At 36.1% G+C, this 20,919-nt stretch overlaps 1 protein-coding gene across 1 annotated transcript in view; it reads right to left on the bottom strand.

The window, feature by feature from the left end:
• The window catches only part of LOC140159845 (uncharacterized), a 50,186-nt gene extending 35,545 nt beyond the window's left edge, over positions 1–14,641 (bottom strand). The window contains exons 1-8 of the mRNA XM_072183216.1: positions 14,363–14,641; positions 11,465–12,186; positions 9,330–9,469; positions 7,359–7,447; positions 6,040–6,163; positions 5,267–5,393; positions 2,797–2,867; positions 1,768–1,885 (exon numbers count right to left, since the gene is read on the bottom strand). Coding sequence (XP_072039317.1) covers positions 1,768–1,885; positions 2,797–2,867; positions 5,267–5,393; positions 6,040–6,163; positions 7,359–7,447; positions 9,330–9,469; positions 11,465–12,186; positions 14,363–14,616 — 1,645 coding nt within the window. The 5' untranslated portion in view covers positions 14,617–14,641. The remainder of the gene's footprint in view (positions 1–1,767; positions 1,886–2,796; positions 2,868–5,266; positions 5,394–6,039; positions 6,164–7,358; positions 7,448–9,329; positions 9,470–11,464; positions 12,187–14,362) is intronic.
• Between the last annotated feature and the right edge of the window lie 6,278 nt (positions 14,642–20,919).

Below are 20,919 nucleotides of genomic sequence, written 5' to 3'. Positions count from 1 at the left end.
TAAGCCAAATTTCCAGGATAGCAAAACTTGTGTTGTAAGCTAGTCATTATATATTGTTCAAAAGCATAGAGCATGCGTAGAGGTGTTTAGCCCGCATTGTGTGGTGCAAATTTGAGAATATTCAAAGGCATGTGATGATGCAGACTTTTCGGTTTCATTTGCAAAGGATTTCAATAATTACAAATATGGTCCAATTATGAACATGTGTAAAAAACGGACAGTTAACTGTATTGCATTTCTATAGAAATATCTCATTATGCTGTAGCTATACTTGTTTCACTTGCACCAGTTGCTTAATCCTTTTTGAAAATACCAGCAATGTAGATAAGCACTGTAAAAGTTTATGATATAGATACATGTGTAATTAATGTGAAATCAGTAATTTTATTAAAATTGAGTGGTACAAGAAATGAAATGGTGAAAAGGTGCATAATCAATATATAAAATAAACAATGCACCATTACATTTTGTCTATCAATACTTTCTAACACTAACAATAAGTGAGTTTAATTCAGCATTTTCTTTTTTGACTTTTTTGGGTTTTTTGGGTATGTGTCGGTTTGAGTGACTGACTTTTGAATTTTTAAGTTGTATAGGAAGTCAGTTAGACTTCTCCGTAGTCCACTTGCCAATTATGCACTATTCTGGCTATTACATTTAAGCTTAAAACTCTGATTTAATTAATGAGTGCACAATTGATAGATTTTCACAACTGATCTTTTCAGTCACCGTACGCACTCTGTTTGTTAGCTTCCCAAGTGGACTACTGACTTTGCCTTGAGAGTTAGGCCAATTTCTGGCCTAACTAAAATTGGGTCATGATGTAATGCATCTTTAAAAATGAATCTGGCTTGTGATTGGTCGCCCAGATCTCGTTATTGTTTAAATCCTCCCGACGCGTACTGGTACCATTATAACTATACATGGTACACAACTATCTAGGGAATGCGGCGCCTTTGTGCTGGTGGATGAACGTATGCATCTAGCGCGTATTGTACCACCATGCTTAGTCTTGTGGTTAGATGTTATTGATAAACAAGTATGATTGACAGTGTGTGAGTCCCGGGGTAAAGTTCTGCTTAAAAGTGAAAGTCCATAGTCGGTTTTTCGGATAATAAACTGGCAGATTCTAAAATTAGAATTGTTCAGTATTGAAGTGTCATTATAATTATGCCATTACGATATGTTGCATTCAATAATATAAGCCTACGTAGGGCCTATACTTTACTTTTACTGTCACAAATATAATTATATAGCCTAAACTTTTTCATAACCATTTTATACTAGTATTTTGATGTACTAAATATCAGTATAATTTCGAGTTCAACTGAATGCGTTCATCATGATTAATAACATTTTTATTTATCAAAAATCGACTATGGCATAGTCTAGAAGTCAGTTGGCAGTGCTTTTATATCCATCATCACTTCTTGCATCTTTTCCATCTTCTATCTGGCTCTCTACTTTGAAATGAAGCATTTCTGTGGTCTGTTTGTGTTGATTAATTTGATTGGGCATTTTCTAAACCCTGGTCTCAGCCCTGCTTGCACAGACACTTCCAAGCACTGAATTGTATTGCACTCCTGTTTACAAGTGTCACTGAGTGGATTAGAGCGGAGTTATTATACTTCGTCTGGAAAAATGGCCTCATAGTAGGTGTGAAGACTAGTTGTCTTTTGTTGTAAGACAAAACAAGCAAAGTGTCAAAACAAGCTGGCTAGTTAATTGTCCCTTGTAATACAGTATCTATGATCTAATCAAACTTACATAATTTAAGGGATAATGTTACAAGATGCTGCTTGCCATAGATGTGTTCTTTTTTATTATGTACAGAGCTGAAGTATTGGTCACATGTTCTGCAGAAGAGATCACTGGGATCATCATCCTAGAAGGTCAAAGAAAAAGAAAACAGTCTACATGTTATAACCACAACAAAAGTGTTTTGTTTGTGAATAGTGTATGTGTGTGGAAGTGGGTGGGCCAGTGCATCTGCCTGCAAATGATGATACACTAAAGACTTTTCACATTTAAACCGTGACCCTACCTGCAAATGAGCAGTGTCCTGGGTTCGCAGAGAGCTTCAGTAGGATGCAATTAATCCATTGTAACTTCCGATTTTTGAGAGCAGATTTGGGGCATTTTGACCCCTACATATTCGGGAAATAACTGTAATTATTATTCATTTATTTATTATTATTATTATTCTAAATCTGTCCCACAATGCATTGCTAATTTCAATGCCGAATTGGCTTATTACACAACAAATTTTAGAGATACATCCGCAACTGTGCATTAAAAATACTGACCGCAGTTGGTAGGTATATTCCGTACTGTTTATTATACACAGCTATACATACATAAAATCGCTATGTTGATGTTGTTTCAGACATCTTCATCTTGATAGCAATTCACATTTGCCAGCGTAGACAGGTTGGGGTGAGTATGTGAAAGATTGTGTATTCATGTGAATAATCGCTGAGACTGCTCTAGCCGATCAATAAGAATAACAGGTAAGCTTCAAGTTGGCTTTCTAGTATGCAAGTAACAGTCACTTCTATAAATGACATACTAGTATTGCCAATGCAGTACACAAGATACAAATTAACTAATTTTGGGTACAAATTCCATTTGATCACACAAATTGCTACAAAACTAAAAGTGTCAAATGTTATAATACCACGAGTGTGATAGTACACTTTCTTACAGATTTTACTTTTATGAAGACAATGAAGGAACTTTGTAGTTGCTTGAAAGCGTAACACACAAAATATTTGAAATTAAGTACAGAATACTTACATCTAGTTGTAACTCACTAAGCATACTATTGCTAACATCAGAATCCAAGGTTGCCTGATCTGCATTGTTACCTGTGAGAAAACAAAAAATGTTAACTCTGTGTCCTTGTAATAAAGCATTATCAGGTACAAACAGAAAGTTGCACACAAAGCTTTTATCAAACGCATAACAGTAAGCAACCACCAATTGACTTTTAACAATAACAACCCATGACCTCAATAAATGTTTATCTGTATATAATAACCACCCTAATAATACGGCATCAACATGCCAGGTATATTCCTAATCAAATGAAGCAACATGAAATTTCAAAAGCTTGTACAACACTTTCAGATGTAAACCCAAGGTTTAAGGGGTACTACACCCCTGCCCAATTTTGTGCCTATTTTTGCATTTTTCTCAAAATTCTAAGCGCATTGGTGACAAGTAAGATATGTATATTATAGGGGCAAGGACTACAACTTCTGCACTGGAAATTTTGTTTCAGCAGAGAACAGTTGTGGAGTTACAGTCAAAAATGAGGGAAACCCAGTATTTGATCAATAAATCAATAACTACTTGCCTTGAGTTGCTGAATTTTCAGTGCAGTAGTTGTAGTCCTTGCCCCTATAATATACATCTCTTACTTGTCACCAATGCGTTATAATATTTGAGAAAAATGCAAAAATATGCACAAAATTGGGCAGGGGTGTAGTACCCCCTTAACAGATTGGATTAAAGAACACACAAATCATGCTACTTTACAATATCACCAATTCAAATTGGATTACTCAAAAATATGCAAATGAGCTCATCAACCTTCATGAATATGCTAATAATGTGACAGCAAATTGTACAGCTGCACTCTCATGAATATGCTAATAATGTGACAGCAAATTGTACAGCACTCTAACTCATCATGCTCTATCACCCTAAAAACATTGGTCTCCTGAGGCAACCATTTGGATGATAACATAAGCCCCACATAAGTGTGGGGCCAAAATGAAATCTTATTAGAAATTATTATCAAAGTATAGTATATTTTAAACAAATTAAAGATTATAAAACATTGGATGCGGACGCGATCTGCTGTTATTGAGTCAATTAACTACATGTTGAATGTTTGTAGGTTCAGCTGTAAGATGAGTTTTGAGATGTGTTCGTTATAGTGCATAGCAAACGCAACAAGAACATTGTGAGTATGCTTAATTTGTAAAAGAAACTAGACACAAGTTTATCCATTTATATTCCACAATTTAGGGACAATCAGTGATTTGTTAAAGCAGGACAACATTAAATTCATCATGGAGATCAAGTTTTAGAACAAGCATAAATGTTGTGATAAACTGTGCAATAGTGTGCAAATGGCAAACACGAATGAAGGCAACATTGTGTTTAGACAATTATAACTGCACACTATCTGTTTTGAGGTCATTGCTTGAAATCTGAGGGGTTTGTTTTTGGAGAGAATGTAAAAAATACAGCCCAACAAAAAACCCACCAATTTCACACAATGACTGTAAAACAGATGGTGCAAAGTTATATTGACAATCATTACCACCATTGTACAAACTTGTTTCAATACTTGAAATGACATAATTATAATTTTGTTGTTTAAAAGACTATTGAAAATAAATATTCAGTTCACTGTTCAATGTGTGACGCACAAGTACGCTGGCTTACTCACTGTGATTACCCAAAAATAGTATAAGGTCCTAATTCTAAAATTTGAGAACTGTCTTTAGAACAATTAATATGCCGTTTTCATCTACTTGGAAATTAATTTTATGGTAAGGCCTAAAAAAAAATTGTTTGATTGGCGTAACATAAAGGCTTTGGAACCTTTTTTCTTCTTTTTTTTTTTTAAATTTATTTATTTAAATTTATTTTTTTTAATTTCATTATTTTTTTTTGCAAAAATAATAAAATAAGTTAGGGTTGGGCCTAATTTTAGGGTAGGTCGGGTTACGCCAATCAAAACATTTTTTTTTTAGGCCCAAGTTGTTATGGTGGATGAAAAAAACCAATTCGCATGGAAAATCAAATTTGGCACATTTCTCAAAAACTACTACTTTTTCAGAAAAATGCTGTGCTAGTTGAATTCCTTGCATCATTTCCTTTCTAAAAATGTATACTTTTATGCACCATCAGCCACTGTTTATCATCATAACTTTTCAAGATACAATACAAAGCAATGTCTAAAATTTCCCATTTAGAGTGATCCTGCCTGCACCCGTAAGATGATATTTTTTGATGCCTGCATCTAGTCTACTTTAGAACAAGAATCACTGATAAAGCAGATATGCTGCCCTCTATATTACACTTCCAACAAATAACACACGGTCAAGAGTCTAGTATTGGGATGACATCCTCACAAAGAATTTCATGGATCATTTATTATCCACAAAATGAACAATCTGCAAGCAATGTTTTCATCTGATGAAAATGTCAAATCATAAAAAATACAAGAAAACACTTGTGGTGTACCTACCCACAATAGTTTTAAGTTTCTTTGCTATTTGTCTTTTAATCAATGCCTGATAGGTTTCTGTCTGCTGATATGCTTTCAGTTCATCAATGTAGCGCTTCTTGTCGTTATCAGCTGCTGCAAAGTATTTCTATAATATAACAAAATAAATAGGTAAGTACAACTGGGGATTAAGGATACTTGGTAGTTGGTATATTAACATATGTACGATTACAAACTATTGGATTTGCCTATTTGCCTATCAAACACACACCCACCCACAAGATTTGTGTACACTGTACCAAACCCACAGTGACCTATGACATTCCATAAACTGTTCAACAAAAATTAAACAACTATGACCATAGCCTAAACATACTACAATATAATCATACAATCACAGCCTCAATCAAGTTTTGTATGTGTTATATCAGGTAAATCAGCAGGTAATTTCCTTGCCCACGGGATTATCAAGCTAGCTTAATTTTCAAGCACTAGGTCGGTGACACTTAGATCTTTCGCTGGCCGGGCCAATGAAAGCGTGCCTATATATCACTTAGGCTGATTGCGTCATCACATCACATGCAGTGCATACATCAAGTAGTAATTTGTAGTACCTGTTAGTGTTAGGGTTAAGATACCAATTATCATTCATATACAAATAGGCTACCTCTGGTATTTATGACATAGTTGGATTTACATTATTGTGATCCCTATGCTTGATACTCTAATATGGCATATTTCCCATAGTATGGGTCGATATGGAGTCTCCTAGTTTAACAGACTACCATACTAACCTGTTTGTCTTCTTGAGCCATTCCTGACCACTGGTTACCTAATACTTTTGTCATCTCACTGAAATGCATGTCTTTACTCTTCTTCTTCAATTTAGGTCGCTGCTCATTCAAGAACAGGGTGTATCTGTATTGTTTAAAAGGCAAGATCATTTCAAACTTAATAACAATGATTAGCTAAGATAAATTCATTAAAGGTCCGTAACCCGATCGACAGCATCATCCCCGATTTTTTTCATTGTTGATGAGGTTTTGGTATCACATAATAGATACTATTTTTCTCATTACTATCCTGAAATTTGGCGCTCCAAGTCGATGTATTTCCGAAATCATGAATCACAGCGGTTTTACAGGTATACCAGTTTGTAAACAATAAAAATTACTTGGATCATGGGAAGAGGAAAAGCGAACTACGCTAAGTGTTGTCTCCTACACAGCCAGTTTGCGTCGGTCTGACACTCGTCGATCCTCGTCGATAGCCACATACAGTCTGGCTCGAGACTACGCTAAGTGCTGCGGAGACGGTCCGCCGTATATAATGAAAACAATTCCTTGTTTATTTCAGTTGGTGAAATAGCTCAATTGGCTAGCCGTTCTTTTACCCTAGAGGTACCCGGTTCAAAACCCGGTATCGGAAGGTTTTTTCCTCTCCATTTTTAACCCAAACTTTTTTATATTCATTTGAAATGTACATATTGCAAGGGGAAATATATTTTGTTTCCTTTTTTTCTGAAACGGTACGAAAAAACAAAAACAAAAAAATATTTTCCGTTCAATACGGGCCGGCATTGCAGCATGTCAGCATTCGTCATACTGAACGGGAATTGTTGTTGTTGCATGCCTACCCAGAATGCAATTCACGTATACAAGGTATTGGATTGCAAATTTGGCTATTTATTCACATTTACGCTGAAAATGCTCTCGTTTTTCACAAAGCAGCATAAAGGGGAGATATTTGATATTATTATGTAATTTTAAAGACAATCCATATCCAAAACCAATAGGGTTACCCCCTTTAAGTATAGAATTCAAATTTAACCTGAATGACAGTAGAAGATTAGTGACTTTCATACAACTTGTTTGATGGCGCTGCAAAAGACATGTTTGCCGAAAACAAGCTGAAAGACTTTAAAGAAAGTAATTATGTGTAATTCTTTATTGAATGTTTGAAGTATTTATATTGGGACAACAAAAGATTACTCCAAGGGCCTAAGTATTAAAACCATGTTTTCCTATTATATAAGAAAGAGATCCATATAGAGGTCTGGATAAAAGAGATGAAAATCTAACCCTGCAATGGCAATGTGTACTGTATTACTTACGCTGATGTTGGTTTCCTGGGAGCATTGGCTTCTTTCAGTGGATCTACTTTCCTCTTCTTACCTTTTGGCCAACCACCTTTATTTTTTTTCTGTGTATTGAAAAAAATAAAAATGTAAAATTGGAAATTTGCACATTTCATTGGACGCAACTTCAAATCTCAAGATTTTACTATATAGTATTTTCACTCTCTGTGACTCAGTGACGTCATTGCGATTTCTTTGGGCGCAGCTTCAAATCTTGACTGTTTACTACAGTATTTTTACTGTATCTCAGTGACGTCATTCAGCATTTCATAAGGTGCAGCTTCAAATCTTACTACAGTATTTTTTACTCTCTGTCACTCAGTGATGTCATTGTGCATTTCACTGAGCACCAGGGTTCGAACTACCTTGTGTCGCATCGCAACTTGCGAAGCAATTATAAAAATGCAATGCAGATAAACACCTAGATATAATACTATTGGCTCGTTGATTGATTTTTCAGCAGGAAAAGTCAAGAAAATAGTTTGTGATACCATGTGATACAGTGATCACCAGTAACATGGATCATTTTTGTGTATTCCTACAGCATTGTGGGCCCGGATGCAACCCAAAGCTTTACTACATCGATTGCATGGCGAACTTCAAAAAGAATCTTCCAGATTGCTTTTATCATTGCCGAATTACAGCGTACTGAAAGTAGGACAACATTCAACGTTGATTTTCAGGTATAGGAGGTCCAAGAATGTGAAAGAATGCCTCAAAAATGGATAGAACAGGGTCGAATTAACCTAAGAAAGTCACTGTTGTCTTGGCCATGTGAAGCGAATAAATGCGACAACTCAAAAGTGATGACGTCATGCTATCTATATAAGGAAAGAGTGGACGTGACTTTATTGACTGAATCTGTTCATTGAAAGAAAACAATGAATAGTAAACTACTAGGAATAATGTTTTTTTGCTTTTTTCTTGACAATTTTATTCATTGTCTGATTTTATTTTGAAGAAATAAAATAAAACCAAAATAGATATAAAATAAATAAAATAAAATAAAAAATATTTTAGTAAATTTTTTGGGTTGGCATGTCATGCATGTATGACTGAACATTATTCAAAACTATTTTCATGACTATATTGATTGATATTTTGTTTTTAATTTCAATTTAAAACAAACATGATAAAATGTCTTTTTTGCAGCTGTTTAATTAGACAATCCATTTAAACTCATTAAAACTCAATTCTCATTAGTCAATGTACATTGACTCCATAAACATTCAATTAATATTGGATGCAAAAAAACACACAACATGTTGGTACTGTCGTACTACTGCCTTGAAAAATTGCTATGCAAAGTTTGGGAATTGCTATACAAAGCAAATGTTGCATAGCAATTTCTGCAATGCAAAAAAATGAGTTAAGGGCTACTTAAGGCGAACCCTGCTGAGTACAGCTTCAAATCTCTAGCATTTACTACAGTACTTTTACCATGTCTTGGTGGTGTCATTGATGTCATAGCCCATTTCATTGGGTGCAGCTTCAAATCTTGAGCATTAACTATAGTATTTTTACTCTCTGTGACTCACTGATGTCATAGCCCATTTCATTGGGCATAGCTTCAAATCTTGAGCATATACTATAGTATTTTTACTCTCTGTGACTTGTTGATGTCATTGTGCATTTCATTGGGAGCAGCTTCGAATCTTGAGCGTTCACTCAAAGGCTGGCATATACACACATGTTTAAAGACGCTGCATAGATGTACGCATGAACAGCTGCCTCAATGCATTGATTTAATGTCATGAACTGTCCAAGAGTAAAAATACTACATTAGTCACTTCTTGGATTGCTGCAATAGTCATCCAATAATGAGTTTTGTCCAAAAGGTTGAATCAACTTATAGATCATCTGTGATGATCCATGATCAACTTGAATTTGGTTTAAGAAATAAAATCTGTTCAAAGATCTATCATCACATGCTGAATTAAGGATTACCTTAGGTTCTGCTGTTACAACAGTGGGAGCAGCAGCCTGGGCAGTAAGTTGTCCTCCATCAACCATATGAGATGGTACAGCCACTAGATTGTTACCTTGTTGTGCATAAACCAGAGAACCCTGACTTATTAGCAGCTGACCTGTCAAGGTAATGGAAAAAATGCATTAGAACTTTTGTTTTTAATCCTGTAAAATAAAGATACACATTAACACATATATATTAAATCTCACTAATTTCAGTAAAAAGATTTAGTTTGATACCGCATACAGCCAGTATTGTAATTATTGTATGCACTCTTGGTGATCATGACCGTATGCCAAAACATTATATACATGCAGAACACAACATCTCATGGCACATTACAAAAGTCTTCTGTGCGTGCAAAAGGTCAAATATCACTGTATATAGGCAGGTCACTTTGTAAATGTAGGTCTTCACACCACAAATAACTCTTGAACAATTATGAAAACATCTGTACACATTAAACAAATCATAGTGACTGCACATAAATATATATGTTGTACAGTATAGAACACACATTATTGATTATGGGAGTAAGTAATTAGCAAGAAAAAAGTCCATAATGTTCTTCTGGTCCCAATATCATCAGGTACATCACATACTGTTGTATCTCAAAAGGCTACCTTATATGATTTTTTATTATTGTCATCTAATTGTGAGGAGGTATACTAGGGTGATTCACAAAAAATGAAATTGGTATTCTTCAACGGGACACCCCCTCATTTTGTTCATTTTGGTAATAAAATCATACCTGCAAAATATGAAAAAATTCAAAAAGTTTAGGGGTGCTACGGTCAATGAACTTTTGTACACAAAGTCAATGGGATTTATGAGCCATTTTCTTTACAACACAAAAAAACCATGTTAATTTTCCCTGATTGTGCCAAAATATTTGATCATAGTGTGAGTAATGTCCTTAAAATAAATGCTAAAGAAAATTGTAAAAATGTTAACCCGCTTTCCAGAAAATTGCATTTTTGTGAAAACTGTTACATTTGGGGCAAGGCAGTTGCTGGAACAGCCAAAATATTATGGTACTTGGCTAATATAAAGTTGTGTTTATGGGGCTCTAGTTCTTTCTTTTTTTAAATGTTTTTTGTTGTTGTTTGTTTGTTTGTTTGTTTGTTTGTTTGTTTGTAACTATAAATTATGTTATTCAAGTGTTGAATGTGTGTAGGTTTGTAATTTTATGTAAGTGTAGTGTAATGTTTAATGTGTAATCCAGTAGTAAATGTGTCTTAGCCACTCTAGCTCTTGTCACAAGTACCTTGCACAAGGTGTAGTTTTGAACTGGCCACTATCCAATGTTGTGACCCCAATTTATATACATTTCTTTTCAACCATGGTGAATCTAATCCTTCCTGTGGTCATTCATTCAAACAATACAAATCTTCATCAGGTATGGCCATAATGACCACCCCTGATACAGATGTATGGATTTTGATAGTTACTATTACATAAGATTTCAAAAGCTGGTATCACCATTGGGGAAAACTAACATGTGAAGAATTTTGATCTTTTTTTTATCAACAGTTCAGTTCAATAAGGTATAAATTTGGGGTGCCTGGTGGGATTCCAGGGGATATCCCAGGGTATTCTTTTCTTGAGCTACACTCCCTCTGTCACTTTTGAAACATTTTTTATTATTACAGTCAACTATGAACTTTAATTTGGTAAAACCCATGTTTTCACAAAGTTAGGTATATCATTGAACATTTACTTCAGTTTTGCAAGCCTGGTAGACTTTTTAGGCCCTGAAATAAGCGTTTGAAATTTTTGACAAAAAATCCCATTGACTTTGTGTACAAAAGTTCATTGACCGGTAGCACCCCTAAACTTTTTTGAATTTTTTCATATTTTGCAGGTATAATTTTATTACCAAAATGAACAAAATGAGGGGGTGTCCCGTTGAAAAATACCAATTTCATTTTTTGTGAATCACCCTAAGGTATACTGTAAAATTAACTTTTGAGGTATAATTTTGAATAATAACAATATGAAATTATAGAACAATAATAATAAAAATCCTGCATGGCAGCCTTTTGAGACATAACAGTATGTGATGTGGCGATATCCCTCTACCTTGTTCTTGGATGTGTTTGAAGTCTCTTACCTGACGTTGTCAGTTCCACATTAGGCACACTGATATTTACAAGTGAAACAGTTTCAACAGGCACACTCCCTGTCAATGACCCAACCACATCTGTTTCAGTCCCCAGTGTTCCTGTCATCCCATGAACTGAATTACTTAGAGTAAGTGTCCCTAACGTTGCTGCAGCTGACCCTGCGGATGAGGTCACAACCACACCTAAATCTTGCAATGTGGTGGCCCCTGAAGTACCTGCAAGAGCTGATATGCTGTCCTGTGATATAGTTGTGGATATGGGCCCTATGGTTGCTGTGGCATTATGTAATGCATCTTGGAAGCCTGCTATAGCTGAATTACTTGCTACACTTGATAAAGTAACAGTTTCAGCTGATGAGGAGCAAGGTAGTTCTGACATGAGTGAGTCTGTGCTCTGTACGATGCGTAAGCATTCTGTGACATTGCCAATGGATCCCGGTACCGATCCAATGGTGGCATCTGTTACCCTTGTGTTAGGGTTGGACACGGACACAATAGGAATTGATACAGTACAAGGAGCATCTCCTGCTACACCCAAGCTACTTGGGAGAGTCCCTATCAGTCTGGTTCCATTTCCCAAGGCATCTTGGATGACTGTAACAGGTACCTCCCCTTGACGACCACTGTCCATAACATGAATGGTTTCATCCTCACTGCTGGAGATTGGTTTGGTTCTTCTTAGAGCACCTGTGTTAGACAAGCTCACCAATCTGTGTGCAAATAGAGAATAGGAATTTATCAAAATAATCAGAAATACAAGCCAAACAATCCTGAAATGGTTAAAATTTTCTGAAAAAAAATATATACCATTTCCAACATTTTTGTACAGATCAAAATATTTCGAAAGACTGGCATCTCAAGTAGTGAAAGGCTTTTGCATAAGAGCTTATTTGAAACCATTTGAAATCATTTTTAACTTTAATCTGATAATCTTACTGAAAAGTAGGCCAGTTTTTTCCTTGCTTTTTAACAGTGCAGCCGTGAGTGAAGACAAGATGGCGACTATTGGCGAAGTTTGAACTAGGTGTACTGGTACCATAGAAAATCATAGAACGACATGGAAAATATGTGACCAGCCCCAACAAAACCCGGAACAAGTGGACTTTCAAATCCTTGAAAGTACTTATTAAAAAGAGGTTTATTTAATCAATGATTAACAGTTGAACTATGACAATCCCTATTAAATCCTGTGTAAGGCAGGAAACTTAATTGGCCCATTACTCAGAATAGCAATTTGGTAAAAATATCAAGGTATCATTTACAAAATTATCCATATCTTGAAAAGTTACTGATGATATTTATATAATTTTGGTATCATTTTTAAAGCTTACTGCAGTGTAGTCCTCTAGTGCTTACATCAAATGTCAAAAATGTGACTTGTTCCTGTTTTGTCAGAGCGGGCCACATAAATGAAATTTTTTGATAATTTATGGAATCTATGCATACCAAAAACAGTTGAGTAGATATCGTAGTGTTTAAGCTATTATATATTATATATAAAAGCTTTTTTCTCGGCTATTATAAAGCTTTTTTCTCGGCTCTTACTGCCGACCATCCTGCCGGGTCGAGGGAACCCTGCGTTTTTCAATATTACAAAGATGTTAGACTAGCCTTTGTGCTGAGTGGGGAAGGCTAGAGAAATTCAGTGTATGTCGTGGAACATTCAACTACGCTTATTACTCCGCGACTAATCATGCTAATACACGAGCGTACAACTCTACTCTACGCGTCCATATATGCGAGGTTATCTGCGTACAACAGCTTACTACGCACAACCACGATGTACACGAATTAAATAATTTTTCTATAGTATTTTTAGTTGTGGAGGAAAATAACAGCACACAGAATGTTGCAAAAATGTATGAACGGGGTTCATTCTAGTTCCAATAATTGGAACTCGCGGCTCCGACCATGAGTTCCAACATCCAAGGAGCTATATGTGTCGCAGCGATTTAGCGTGCGTTCATCACCATATTCACATGTACATAGTCGTGAAGTGGACTTTTCGCTGCTCATAAAATCGCTCAAAAATCATCTTTTTAAATATTTCTTTGGACAAAAGCTGATGCATAGAATAAGTTTAGCAATCACAGATGACATACATCATTGACACAGGTTTCTGAAGTGAGTATTTTATTAGATAATGCAAACTCGCCAAAATAAAATCCTGGAGCACCCTACGGGAGTATGTACAACTTAAGAACAAGTCCTCAAACGTTCGAAATTTGTAGTTACTACAAAGTTTATATTTTCATGACTAAATTAGGGGTTCATTCATATATTTTCATGACTGAATGGTTGTTTATGCCCGGCGATCGCACATCCGGGACACCGGGCATAAACGCTGTTTATGCCCGGCTCTCGACCAATCACGCACGCTGTTACATAGCATGTATGTATGAACGTTGTTTATGCCCCCAGCCTCGGGCTTAATTAATTAATGAACACAGGGAATTCCAATTGAATGAACGCAGCTTTCAATAGCGTGACGAATTTTTGCGTACACTGCGCGATGTACGCCAGCGTGTGCGACGGTGCGTGAGTAACGCGGAAGTGAATCCAACCATGCCAACGCACTCGTGATTGGTTAGCATTGTATCCAAGGTCGTGCGTTCGCGTTGTAGTTGGAAATACGCAATATACGATAGCGGTTGGATCGAGTGCAGCTGTTAAAAGCTGCGTTCATTCAATTGGAATTCTTACTATAGGCCAGGCCAAAAGTAAAGTTAAGTACGTCCCATGCAATTTCATGAATTTCAAAATTCCAACATATGTATGTGCAAACTCAACGTACACCTTAAATTGATACAAGCTGATACAAATAATAGGAAGTGAAAAATAATGTACACATGTTACTCTAGTATTACCAAATACTATAAAAATGACCTTGTTGTTGACAAAGACGTTTTTGTCAGCGTATTTGGATCTACCGCCGGTGTAAGCTTATTTGGGTCAAGCGTCGATTTGGAGGTGGAAACTGATAACGGTACCACATAGTTATCGATTATCTTTCCACCACTAAACTTGACCATTTGTAAACTGGACTTATCAGTGTCCCCAACGAAGGATCCCAATGCAAACGATTGTGTGGAAACGCCATCGAGAACAACAGTAGAAGTGTCCAGGTCATCCTCCTCCATTACAAATAACAACACGAATATTGTAACACGGTGTTCAATGGGTACCCGTTTTGCCAGGGATTTTTTATATCACTTTCATTAATGATCAACGGAAACCAGCCAGGTAAAGCCGAGTCTCCACTCCGTCGCTGAGTGACAAATGATAAATTCTGACCAATGAACTGGAGAGGTTTTTGCTGCCTTGGAAAGTAGCTATATGTGATTGGTTTAAAATCAGTCGCTTATCGCTCAGCGACTAAAGTGTGCACTCAAATACATAGCACTGCAGCTAATGCCTGACAGGATTCTGAATTTCATCATTATTTTTTTTTAAATCACAAAACAGGCCGGGAAAAGAGTGACCACCTTGAAACTTGAGCATGGTGTTAGCTACCCGGGTTAGGGGCTGTGCAATAATTATGAGCCCCCCCGTGTGTGTGGGGGGGGGGGTTAAAATTCTGAACAGCCTGCCAAAAATCGCTCCCCCCTCCCAAAAATCGCTTGCCTCCTCTCGGACCCGCCAAAAAATCTTCCCCCCCCCCCTTTGACATGCCAAATGTTTGAGATCCAAATTTGCAAACCTTGAATGGTCTAGATATATGTTGCGAGCGCAGCGAGCAAGAGAATTTGCACATTAAAGCGTTTCTGTACTGTTTTCCTAAGCCTTTTTAGAGTGTTTTATTAAGGCACCCCATAAATGTTTGCCAAAAATCGCTTGCTCCCCTCTCGGCTGGCCAAAATTGCTTGCCCCCCCCTTTCGGCTCACCAAAATTCTTCCCCCATTTTACCCTCCCCAGGGCTCATAATTATTGTACAGCCCCTTAGCTAGCCACTTGTCATTTTGAACAAGCAGTTTGCTCCTTGGACAGGCAAAATTAATGCCTGTGACATTTGACTAAAATAATGTTTGAATAAAGTTCTGTCAAAACAAGACAGGGAGGTAAATATTAATTTACTGGGTGTGCAATTTAATTTTTGCCATCAAATCAATATAATTTACTGGGTGAACAGTGAACTATATTAATGTGTGTGGCATCCATATTCAGATCCAGGCTTCTGGATTTTCAGAAATGTATAGACTTGTTATGTGAAGAAATCGGCTTCAATGTGAAAAGTAGACTTTTACCCCTAATGGATATGGTTCTTTTTATCATATCTTCTCAAGGAAACCTTTTGTGATTTCCCAAAAATTTTGACCGTTTTCTCAAGCGTTAGTTTAACAGTTTGGAAGTAACAGAGTTCGGTTAAAACCTGTTTTTGCTGGCAAAGTGACAGTTTAAAAAACGGTATAAACTAACTGGCCAAAAGTACAACACAAAAAGCAGTTTGATGTCCTATAATCTAAAGCCCTTTCTTTAGGAGGTGGGGCAAGGGGTCATACTGATTACGTTTGTAGAAAACTTTTTTTAAATATTAAAAAAAATATCAAAGTTTGTTTTTTAACAAAGCATGTTTTTAACAGATTGTAGGTGGTGAATATTTTCGCAAACCTCATCATTAACTTTACCTTGATATTTTGGCATCAAGTAAACTGGTATGCCTGCAAGTAGACATCAATCTTGAGAGGCTATTGACGGGCATGTTGATACTACCCTTCCCTTTACTCCTAATACGTATTGTTATAGAGGGTCATACTACAGACTGTATGCATTGAAATGTACAAGTAGCCTCGATTCGGAACAGTAACCTCAAGAGTGTGCACTGTCTACCCCTTTATTATACTCCTCCCCAAAGAGCTTTTAATAGAAATAGAGTCGCAATAGATTATATAATCTTTTGTTCTTTTGATGCCGATTAGAAGTTGCGACAGGCTATTCATAAAAGTGGTACCATTGTTTCGAAGAAAGGGGTTCCGCCATTAAATTGGTCACTGATCCGGCATCATATTAACGCTCTACACAACAGGCGGGTATCAATAAGTGACCACACTACAGTCATGTGTAAGGGCAGTCATGTGTAAAGTGGTACCATTGTACTCATGTATCACAAATGTGTGCTTGTGTGGGTCTGAAGACTATAAGGAGGCTTTAGCTGTCGATGCAATCATCTTTACCACCCACCTGACGATAGGCGTTTCATTTAAATAAATTGAATGCTCTTGGTGATCGATTACACATTAGAATGTATGAAGGCTGCCATGTCCAGTCCATATATCTATATTACACTATAATGATAATCGCTATACGTATACATGTAAATATAAGTATAGGCCTATAAAGGATGTTTTTAAGAAATTTCCATTTTAATTTAATGTAATTTTATTTTATTTTATTTTAAGAAGGAGATTGGTATAGTGGCGTGCCCAAAGAGGGGAGGGGGTTGGGGAGGGGCAGATTCACCTCTGTAGGAAGGCTTGGGAGGGGCGGAGGGAGGAAGAAGGGAGGAGGGGATATGGAGAATGGGAGGCTGGAGGAAGGCAGAAATAAAAATATATAATAAAGACAAGTAGATAAATAGAAATATAAGAAAAATGATGGGAATGAGAGAGGGAGGGTGAGAGGGGACAATGAGAGCGAGGGAGTGATAAAGACAGTGTAGGTCTAGGAAAGAATAAGTACAGAGAAGGAAAAAGAAAGGAATGATGAATACATTTAATAATAATTATTAGGCCTATATAATAACTAAACGCATAACAGCACTGGGCAGCCATTCGACGATGTCAATGCCTTTATTCGTTACGTAATTAAAACGCCCAGTCAGCTGTATTTCACACCTACCAAACACAACTCACCCAATTTCGCAAACTGGACGTCGAATGTACACTCTCATGAATATTGATTGGCAACATTTTCCAATATGTCAGCGTTCTAATAGGAAACAATAGAACAATAGACCCTGCAGAGCGTTGCTCCTCCCCACCAAAATGAAAAAGTTTGGAATTAATGGTCTCATGATTGTAGGCCTATGATTAGTGCCAAATTATATCCCAGGGAAAATTTCGACCTTTCTTGGTTGTGCTCTCATAAATATACCCATAGATTAGAACAGAAGTCATGTTCTTGGGATGATGGGTACAAACCTATCATGATACCAGTTTTTAGTTAATTCCATACAAATATCAAGCATCCAAACTTTTCTGGTGTATTGAGAAAAATAAATGTGTTTACTTATAATACCCAAATCTCAATTTTGATAGTGTGAAGCAGGGACATCCCCTTTTTCAAAACAACAAGTCCTCAACCATATCCTATGTGTATGCAAATTTAACATTGTACTTCTTTGGGCAAGGCATTGCAATTATGCTTTTGAAGTTTGTCTGGCCACTGATAAGGGGCAAAATAATATATAGGTACGACAGCAGCAGCTACTACTAACCCTCCGTGTGAAACATGGCAGAATCCACACTCTCCTAGGCTATTAACCTGAGCTAAGATTTTCATTTCATCAGCACCTGAGGACCTGAATCCAGCCATTGTTAGTGAAATCATTTTGATACCAGTGAGTAATATAATATTACGATGTACATTAAAACAAAACCACCAAGAAAATGAAAATACAACATACACAATGTTTCACTTTTCAATTTTATTGAATTTTTTTCTCTCCATTACAAACCACAATTTTGTAGCCTCTAACAAAAACTTTGCACTTCATAATTATTGTAATCACAATGAACTCAAACTTGAAGTGTTGGAAAAATACCGCTTTCACTCCATCTTTCTCATGATGTAATGTATAACAAATGGTACCAAGGTCAAAGTTCAAAGTGATTGTTCGGTTTCTTTCTAATCCTCTACAGAAGACAAAACAAAACAAACATTTTTAATTTTCTTCCCTCTTAAAGTGGTCACTAAATGACTGTTTTTGTAAATTTTTGATTGGAATGACAGAAAAAAAGAGAATAAATCTCACAAAAGTAATCAAATAATAAAAAATTATATTATTCTGGTCAAAATAAACAATGATATGATAATCACAGTAAAGTAAAACAAAATGATTTTTAAAAAGATGGAAACCAATATGTAAAATTTCTTCATCTGCCTATTTTGTGCAACAATTATTTTAATGACAAGGGTGTATCTACACAACATGATTTGGTTGAATTTGATGTATATAGTATATTATATACATACCGACTACAATAAGTATATTACACAGAAGGCACTAGTTAAAATGTACAAAGTAGACGGTAGTAATTATTGAGTCAATGGTTGATACGTAGTAGAGGTGATGTGAAAAAAAAGTATTTAAGCAATGTGAGAATGGTACAGCCAACTTGGTGCATCTTTACTCCATAGGTCGTTAAAAAAGTGGTTTTTTTAACAACGTGACCATCCACCATGAACCCAGTGTAAAATTGCCAGTGCTTATTCAGAGATATGGACCAATAATCCTTACAGGAAAAATAGAAAACAAAGGAATTTCAAGAGAAAAATTGATTTTTGAGCACCTAATTCCTGTTATATGACAGGTGATATGTCATTTATCTTGTTTTATAGAGATATCTGTTCATTAATCTTAGATACTCAAAATTGTGACTTTACACTGGATTTGTTGTGGATGGTCACATAATGCTTGCTTTGACTGAAGCCAGTGTGTTAGCTATAAACACCTGTCTGACTGAACTTAATTTGGGACAGGCAGTTTAGAACCAACTTCATTTCCATCTTGACAGACAAAACACCATGAAGAATTTGACTATTTAAAATGACACCCCACTTCAATTAGTTGTGAAATGTTTCCATGTAAATTCTGTTCTGTCTGTCATTAACAGGTAATCAGGTATAAGTCGATTCCTCTGTGGTGAACTGGCTGAGTGAAGTGGCCCCTTTAACCATAGATAGGTCTTTGAAGATCTATGCTGTAACCCCATCAACTGAGTGGTCCTTTATACAAGCTGTATCAAAATGATTGGTACCCATCAGTTTTCTTTGATAATGGATGAGTCTGACACATCGAAATTCAACATAAAGAGATCGAGATGCAAATAATTTGAAAATTGTAAAACAAGTAAACTATACAGTCTGGACATTTCAAGATTGTCCACTGTTGTATTTGGAAGAGGCAGCCTTTCAATGAACATCAAAATTGATGGGTACCAATCATTTTCATACTACATTCAATTTATATTCTTCTTGAGAAACCACTCCTTGGAATTATGGCTGAGAAAGCAACTCTTCTGATCTGCAAATGCAGAAGGGAATACACAACATAGCATGTTGCACAGCACTGCATTAGAAACAAATGCATTGTATGTACTAAATACAATGGGGATTTAAATTTCAGGCTGTATTTCTGGTGTGCATATAAACCAAGATAAAACAACTTCCACCAATTTTGGGCTGATCAAAGTGTTGCTGCCTCACAAGAGATGATCAGAGGTTGTGTATAGTTCCTTGACAGCTGCAAGTTCAAATGGTTGATCATTTTAAATAACAGTTCCAGTGAAAAATGTTGAAAACTTTTCTTTCACCAACTATTGAAAACAAATACCATTGAAAGTTTAACAAATTTTGTTGGCACTGAAGAAGAGCAGGGCATGTTTTTTTACCCCAAATCCAACCTATCCTGACCTGAACCGACTGCAACTCATTTTCTGCCCAGATTACACAATGGCCAAATTGAGATTTCTGTTCCCTCCACTTTCAGCGTCCTCCCCGAGTCCCCACAGACTGTCCCACCATCAAGAACATCAGCATATGTTGATGCTGTGAGGGATTATGATGAATTATTATTTGTATTTGTACATAAAAGTACACACAATCATTGCCAAGAGCAGATTAATTCCTGCAGATTGCACTTTCAAGTGCTCATCACATATTTTGTAACATAATATTTATTGTTTATTGCTGAGCAATAAAACATTTGCTCCTCAAGACCTTCACTAAATCATACAGATTACAACTAGCCTGCACAACCTGTTACTGGACTCCCTCAACTGGAACAGGCTGCATATAATGTAAAATAAGAGTCGGTTCTATTCCATCCAGGCTTGTCTGAGGAAAATATTCAGTTTGGGGTGCCCTGCTTGTCTTTAGTTACCACAGGTAAAGTTCACAGTACAAGTTGGAAATCATGTCATACAATGTTGAAAACAACATTGGAATTGCACTAAAACCAAGATGATCTCTACATGCCCATCTAGAAGCTAAGAAATTAATGTTTGTAAGTTGTTTTTGATGAGGAAATATTTGCACAATTACATTACTTTTTTTTTTGACAGAGTAAAACTAACAAATGGATAATACAACCCTAGGGCAGAATTTTTTACAAATATCCATACAAGTAATGACCTTAAAAGTTAAATGAGAGAGAAGTTTTTGTAAATGATTGGCAAAAAATAATTTTAAAAAGTCATTTCAAGCAAATCAAGATTGTTGATTT

Source organism: Amphiura filiformis, chromosome 1 (genome assembly GCF_039555335.1).
Source record: "Amphiura filiformis chromosome 1, Afil_fr2py, whole genome shotgun sequence".
In the NCBI taxonomy this organism is placed as follows: domain Eukaryota; kingdom Metazoa; phylum Echinodermata; class Ophiuroidea; order Amphilepidida; family Amphiuridae; genus Amphiura; species Amphiura filiformis.
The sequence above is the reverse complement of the archived record's forward strand: the minus strand, read 5'-3'. Positions and strand labels throughout refer to the sequence as shown.